The 7,500-nt window shown below is 36.5% G+C and overlaps 1 protein-coding gene and 1 long non-coding RNA gene across 5 annotated transcripts in view; one reads left to right on the top strand and one right to left on the bottom strand.

The window, feature by feature from the left end:
• The window catches only part of fu (STKc_STK36 domain-containing protein fused), a 5,356-nt gene extending 1,108 nt beyond the window's left edge, over positions 1-4,248 (top strand). For both annotated transcript variants that reach the window (XM_027369933.2, XM_027369932.2), the window contains exons 3-4: positions 826-889; positions 1,232-4,248. In XM_027369933.2, coding sequence (XP_027225734.1) covers positions 1,252-3,789 — 2,538 coding nt within the window. In that variant the 5' untranslated portion in view covers positions 826-889; positions 1,232-1,251 and the 3' untranslated portion in view covers positions 3,790-4,248. The remainder of the gene's footprint in view (positions 1-825; positions 890-1,231) is intronic.
• A 1,949-nt stretch (positions 4,249-6,197) lies between these two features.
• The window catches only part of LOC113817824 (uncharacterized), a 4,370-nt gene continuing 3,067 nt past the window's right edge, over positions 6,198-7,500 (bottom strand). For all 3 annotated transcript variants that reach the window (XR_011399767.1, XR_003476818.2, XR_003476819.2), the window contains exons 6-10: positions 7,397-7,472; positions 7,174-7,233; positions 6,946-7,001; positions 6,719-6,790; positions 6,198-6,385 (exon numbers count right to left, since the gene is read on the bottom strand). This is a non-coding gene — a long non-coding RNA (uncharacterized lncRNA). The remainder of the gene's footprint in view (positions 6,386-6,718; positions 6,791-6,945; positions 7,002-7,173; positions 7,234-7,396; positions 7,473-7,500) is intronic.

The following is a 7,500-nucleotide window of genomic DNA, read 5'->3' as shown; positions in this document are numbered from 1 at the left end:
CAATGCTTAGTGATTAAAGTATTTAAATGATTGAAACATTTGATAAACTCATTTTCGAGCAATTGGTCTCAGAATACCTTTTCATGCATGTATCCTCATAAATACTTTTGCCTTGATCACGTATATTATATCTTCTTTCCATTTTAGACATTTCCTCATTCTTCATTTTTTCCTTTACTTTTTTCATTTAATCAAAAGCTTGAATGTTCCAATTTTCTTTCAGGTTTAGCCATTTCTCATAGATAATGTCTTCCTGTTATTTTATTCTATCCTAACTTACAAATACAAAGTTGTATGCTTGATGTTAGATATTATACTTATTATGGTTACCAACTTTTATTTTATTCAGGGTATATATTTAGAAAACACCCACACATCCACTCCAGTGCCTGTCATTGTATTGGCACAGCCAGTAAACTTCTTAGTTGTTGTTTTTTTGTTTTTGTTTGTGTGTATGCGTGTGAGTGTGAGTGTGTGTGTGTTTGTGTGTGTGTTTGTGTGTGTGTGTGTGTGTGTGTTTGTGTGTGTGTGTGTGTGTGTGAGAGAGAAAGGGAGGGAGGTAAAGATGAACTTGATGACAGATTATAGAATGAAAATTTTGGTAATGATGAATGAAAAAAAAGAATATGTTGCTTGGATAACTTGCATTTATTCATTTATCAATAAACTTACAAATGCATCTTTATGTTGTTAAGAATATTTCATAATGTACGTGGTGAAGATTTAATAGCCTTTGCCAGGAAGTTTCAAGTGGAGTATATTCTAAATGTTTACCTGATTCGATTCCAAGACTAAATATTAGAACATGCATCTCATATTTTACAGATTACCAGTGCTGCAAAAGGACATTTACAAAGGTTTCTTGAAATCCAATGAATCTTGAGTAAGGGTAAGTCCCCTTATCAGTTTTACTTGCATTGTGTGAAGGAGTGAAATAGATGTTCTAATTCAGTGGGAGGGTAAACATATTTAATTACATATCATAATGCTTTACTAGTTTTAAGATAGTTGATTTGTGTATGGCTTCAAAGGTGCCTCTTTCCAGATACAAAGGTTGACAACTTTTCTTTGGCAAGTATGCCTTTTTCCAAAAATCTTTAATGGTATCTATCATTTCAACTTTTCAAATTAGTATTATGCAGAATTTCATTTATACGGCAGACCCATTATATGCTGTAAAAAAAATTGTCAAACTTTTGCTTAAACTTATTTTTTTTATTTTTTTTTCCAGATTGTAAGACTGCTGAAACAATGGAGAATTACAAAGTCCTAGAGGCTATAGGCCAAGGCTCTTTTGGCAGAGTTTTTAGAGGAAAGTGCTTATCAACAGGACAAATTGTAGCCTTGAAGTTCATCCCAAAGAGAAATAAAGTTGAAAGAGAACTCAGGAGCCTGAGGAGGGAATGTGAGATCCAGAGAGGCCTAGCACATCCCAATATCGTTCAGATGTGCGACTCCTTTGAAACGGAGAATGAAGTTGTAGCGGTTAGTGAGTATGTTCCCGGACAGCTATTCCAACTTTTAGAATCAAATGGGCCCCTACCAGAGGAGAGAGTGAGACAGATTTCTTGTAATCTTGTGTCTGCCATATACTATTTGCATTCCCATAGGATCCTGCACAGAGACATAAAACCTCAGAATATATTGATATCATCTTCAGGTGAAGCAAAACTCTGTGACTTTGGATTTTCTAGGAAGATGGGTATTAATACCTATGTTCTCACTTCCATAAAAGGTACACCTTTGTATATGGCACCTGAGCTCATAGAAGAAAAGCCATATGACCATACAGCAGATCTTTGGTCACTTGGTTGTATTCTGTTTGAACTGCTGACTGGAAAACCACCTTTCTGTACAACATCTATCGTTCAGTTAGTAAAAATGGTTAGAACAGAACCAGTGAATTGGCCGCAGGGATGGAGTTCAGATTGTACTTCATTTCTCCAGGGCCTGTTGGAGAAAGATCCAGTTGACAGATTAACATGGCCAGATCTTCTTGAGCATCCATGGGTTCACGAAGGAGTTGTCTTTGTGCAACAATCTCTTAATGGTACACCTCTTACAAATCCTTTGACATTATCCCAACAGCAAGTAAAAGAACAACAGAGAAAAGAGCTGGTGCAACGTGCTGCAGGTCAGCCAAGAGTAATAGGGAAAGCTGGAATGAAGAAAACCCCTTCACCTACAAAAGTTGAACTTCCACAGCTGGTAGCAGAACCAGCTGCAAATATCCCTGGTGCTGTTAACACTAGTCTTGTAGCTCGACATGCTGCTGCAAGTGAAGCACTCCAAAATGATAAGGAGGGACATGGAGATGTATTACATATTGATTTAGATGTTTTAAAGAGACTTGAAGCTGTGCATCTTGAAGCAGGTAACGCTGGAAACTTAAATTCAAGTTCTCCTTCCCCAAATCTAATGAGACGCAGAGGGAGAGAAAGAATGATTGAGGTGCATTTATCAAGTTCAAGTGAAGGAACAATGCATAGTAATGTTGATATGCAACATAACACCGACACTTTGCATACTACTCTTGTTGAGGTTGAAGTCCATAAAAGTGCTATTTCTGATGCTGTAACTGGTGCTGCTGATATAACAGATATGGGTACTGATGCTAGGTGTGCAGTTGGTGCATCAGTGAGGAAGTTAAGTAGTGTATCCCAAGAACCTGGTTTTAGAGATGAAGATGTGAATGACTTTAAAAATTGTGGTCCATTACCTCTAGAAGATCGTAAAGATAGCATGGTCAACTACCTGGCAAATTCAGTTGACTCATCCAGGCGAGGGAGCCGGCCTTCCAATGCAATGCTTGAACTTGTGCAAGATGGTCGACCAAGTCTTCCAAATATCAATGAGGAAAGTTTTACTCCATTTATGCAAGAGAGAGCCCTAACTGTTATGAGTGGTAAAACAAGTAGTGCCGTTGTTTTTACATTACATAGTTTTAATTCTGAAGACAAGCCTATTGAAACAGAGGAGTGGTGCAGATTTTTAGACAAAACACTTGCAGATGTCCTTAATGGAAATTATAGTGTATTTCTTGTACAAAATGAGCTTTCCATGTTTATTGGCCCCTTAAGAAATCAGAAGTGTTCTTTACAGGTTACAAATAAAATAGCCACACTTCTCATGTTACCATTCACAATGGAGGAAACAAAAGATAACCTTAGAGACATTGTCAAAGTGTACCTTGAGTGTAAGGTTGTGCCAAATTTAATATATGCTTGTAAACTCATTTTCAAAATAGAAAGTCACAAGGTAAATAGGACAGTGGACTTTGATAAAGACCAAATTGATACAATGGGTCAGCTCACTATGCTAATATGTCATCTAGTTCATATCGAAACAGACTTCCTCTTGCAGTTTTGCGATTGTGTTTGTGTTCTTAATGCCTTTGCAGTTATAGCAAAGATACTTACCCTGGATAACATATTACCAGAATTGGTAGCTGACATGCTAGCCATCCTGAACCAAGTCCTTCGATTAACACCAGAGAACAGATCTGTTGTCGAGCAAATCCTTGGCACAAGTGATTCTTTGTTGCTGCTGCTTGGAACACTCATCACACACAAGCTACCTTTAGTCCGTTCAAGGCTCTGCACACTGATTGGATATCTTGCCAAATGTTGTCCACAGATTGCCAAGCTATTTGAGGGTCAGCACAAGTTACTATGTGACTTGATAAATCTAGAAAGTGATATTGTTCCACAAGTTAGAAAAACAGCTTCTTTTGCTGTATCCTGTCTGCAGGCTTTTACAGAACTGATGCCAGAAGATTCATGTAATTAATGTTATGTGCTGTGATCTCAGGTTAAAAAAAAAAAAAATACATGTGAAGTAAGGTCAGGGTATTTTTTATTTGTACAAGTGAATACCAGATGACTGAAGGTTCACATTTTTTGATAATTTAGACAGTTCTTATGAGTTCTGTGAAATTCATGAATGCCAAAAGTTTAGTAATTAAGGGTTTTTTACCTAATATATAATCATCCTTATAGTACAAATCATACATTCCTTTATTTTTCCAGGTCATCTTTACCATGTTCGGAACACTTCATAAAACTAGGTGATCTTTGGTGGACTTAACAAAAGTGATATTTCTCTTAACTTGTAAAGTCTTTGCCCCTCTGCAATAATGTGGTGAAATGGTTTTTAGAACACTTCACTTGTGAAAAATATTGTCAACTAGTTTTGTGATATGTATTATGGAATTAATCTTGTATGCAGTAATATAAACATTTTTACATAGAAGAGATTCATTGAAAACCCATGTTTAAACTAAACATTTAACTTTCTTTTTGTAGTTTAAAAAGATCAGAGTAGCCTTTTAGTAGTAAAAAATAAAAAGTAGCATACAGCTATGGCACCTTTTGGCCTTCCAGTGCCAATTTAGAAAACCATTCCAACTCCTGTTTTTTATTTCAAAACAGCAAGGAACCAGCATCACATAACCCCCTGCCCTCCAGTAATTATGCATTTGCCTGGCCTGTTGGGAATATTTATATTTATATCCAAGGTCATTAGCAACGTATGCAAAATAGTAAAAGGGTGAGGTCACTATTCAAGATCATTAGCAATGTACGCAAAGTAGTAAAAGGGTGAGGTCACTACCCAAGATTAGCAACGTCTGCAAAATAGTAAAAGGGTGAGGTCACTACCCAAGGTCATTAGCAACATATGCAAAATAGTAAAAGGGTGAGGTCACTACCCAAGGTCATTAGCAACGTCTGCAAAATAGTAAAAGGGTGAGGTCTGGGGGCGAAGACACTGAGTAAGGAAGTATTGTGCTAACAAGGCAGCGTTTGTGGATTCACAGAATGGTCAATGGTTAAAACAAATGTGAGAAACAAAAGGTCATACAGCACTATAATAAATTGTGGCAAAAGGGTAAAAATGAGTCCACTATTGGGATAAAATGTTAGAAGTCAAGAAGTCCAAGGTTGTAGAAAGTTTTTAGTGTGATGGTGAAATTGGTAAAGAATTATTAAAAGGAGGATGAAGTCCATTCATGACTGACAAAGCCATTCTATCACCCTCTCAGCATAACTCACACTTTAGGGTATGGGCAGAACAGGATGAGGGAAAAGAGGGTGGAGAAAAATACCATGTACAATTATTTGAGGAGAGTTGCTGTCCAAGGTAGGGGCGATATCCTACATTAGGCCTGTTCTCCATATCATTAGCCCCCAGAATAAGCAAGAGAAGAAAGAGGGAGGCTGTTGAGAAGAGACTGTACATCACTTTCAAAAAGTGCTGAAGCATCATGTTTAGATTTCTAAGTCACCTTACAAAAGAATACCTCAAGCCCAAGAAAATTTCAGTAGACATTCTATAAAGAAAGGTCAGCACAGGGTTTGGTATATAATAAGCACATCTGTACTTCCTTTTAAAAAAATTATCTGCCACCAATTACTGGACAATTTTTATCTATTTTCTGAAACCAATAACCTGACTGGATGAATAGGTATTGCTAACTTGTGCCATCTTAGGCATATGCTTGAATATAGCGATATTTATTAAATTTTCTGCCATGTCAACACAAGGAAAATGGTTATTACAATATAGAGCAAGAGGGCAAGGCTTGGGGGTAAATCTGCCAGGCAAGGAAAGGTCATATAGCTTTGAGATGTCAAGTTTTAGGAGTTAATACGCCATTCTTAATAGGTCAAAGGTTGTAGAGCACTTTAGGTTAATATGGTAGTGAAAAAGGATAAAGAGGGAACAAACTGACAAAGCCAGCCTTTCATCCCCTCAGCACAGCTCACTGATGTGATGCCAGGGATGTGGAGAAAAAGGGGGGGGGGGGAAGGAAACCAGAAGACCATAGAAAATTAGTCGAGGGAAGACCCTAGGTCCAAGGAAGGGGTGCCCTCCTATAATAGAGGAAGCGAGCAACCCCATGGGGACAGGATGGTTAAAGCCATGTCCACACAGGTGACATCTAGCAAGAACTATGGAAACCTATTTTACAGGTTGGTTTACCTGACCAAGAAGTCTACTCATGCCTGGTCATGTGCCCAGCAGTTGTGCTTTCCATTATCTAATGTACCCTCCACAGTAAAAAACAATTTTTCTAGGTACAAAACTATGTAATGTTTCCAACAGTGTTTCAGAACACTTATTGGTTAGTGACTTGCAATTTCCATACAACTTAAAATGTAGGATTTGGAAGGAATTCCATTTCATTAAAACTACAATTTATAACACATTTTTATTCATGACAGGATACAAGAAAGTACTTTTTATAAATACAATTAACAAGGGATACACATCGAACATCAAATGGCTTTTATCATTAACGAGTATAAACATTGATAACTACACTTTCTAATGAGTAGATACTAAAGCCTTCAACATGTCCATCTGCATTACAAGGTACCCATATCTGTAGGAGTAAAAAGCAAGAATTTAGCTAGTGAAACCCCTGAAACCCCTGGTCACATGCCGGGTAATGCCCACAAGGGAAAAGCATTTAAAATCAAAACAGCCATCTAACAAGTTATAACTCAAGAGCTGGTAGTATTCCATTTGTCTTTTTCAGCAAGATGAATCTAGTATATACATTCTTGGCATATTAAAAAATAATTACCTCGTTCCTCTTTTTTTTTTTTTTTTTTTTTAAAGTAATGAGCTTTTATCATTTACTTCAATAGATGTTGGGTTAGAAATATATCACTATTTTCCATTTAAGAAAATTTGATCCTTGCCAAATATTTACCTACTACATGTTGGAGATGCGTTTTCTTTTAGTATACATCTATTCAGTCGGCATCAGAAACAGGTCAACATTCTGTAAGAACGAAAAAAATTAGTAAATGACAAACAATTTTCAGTGCACTGAATCAGGTTTATCATCAGATACTTTATATACTTTTCATTATCTTCAAAATGTTGGGATAAGGATCATCACATGCTTGGACCACTATCACAAATATCTGTACCAACCTCAAGAACATTGTAAACTGATCTCCCAATCTAAATTCTCCTAAGCAATGAAGAGCCTGAAACGAAGACATTCTTGTCAATAAATTCCAATCGAGTATCAAAAAGTAATTTTTATTCTAGTCAATCAGATTTGGATTTATCACCAATTATGGTTCTGTAGACAGTCGCGAGATTTTTTTCATCATTTACTGTTAAAAATATAACCATATAAAATATATTTATACATACCTTAACACTCCCAGCAACTTCTGAATTGCTTCCAAATTACTTTCAATCATCTTTGAGTGCCTGAAACAAAACACTTTATATATACATTTGAATATACACTGGATTAGGTAATCTGCAAATCCTTAAATCAGTAGTTTGTAGTTTCATTATATCTCAAAATGTTGGGATAATGGATCATCACACAACCTAGATATATAACGCTAACCATAACCTCAAATCTCACCTTAGATAACAGAAGGGGCATTAAAAAGGTGGTATTTTGGCCATCATTTGAAGTTCACATGTGCACACAATTACACCTGTAATGATTAAGCTGGTTATGCAAAC

Source organism: Penaeus vannamei, chromosome 29 (genome assembly GCF_042767895.1).
Source record: "Penaeus vannamei isolate JL-2024 chromosome 29, ASM4276789v1, whole genome shotgun sequence".
Taxonomy (NCBI): domain Eukaryota; kingdom Metazoa; phylum Arthropoda; class Malacostraca; order Decapoda; family Penaeidae; genus Penaeus; species Penaeus vannamei.
This window is presented reverse-complemented; position numbering and strand designations above follow the sequence as displayed.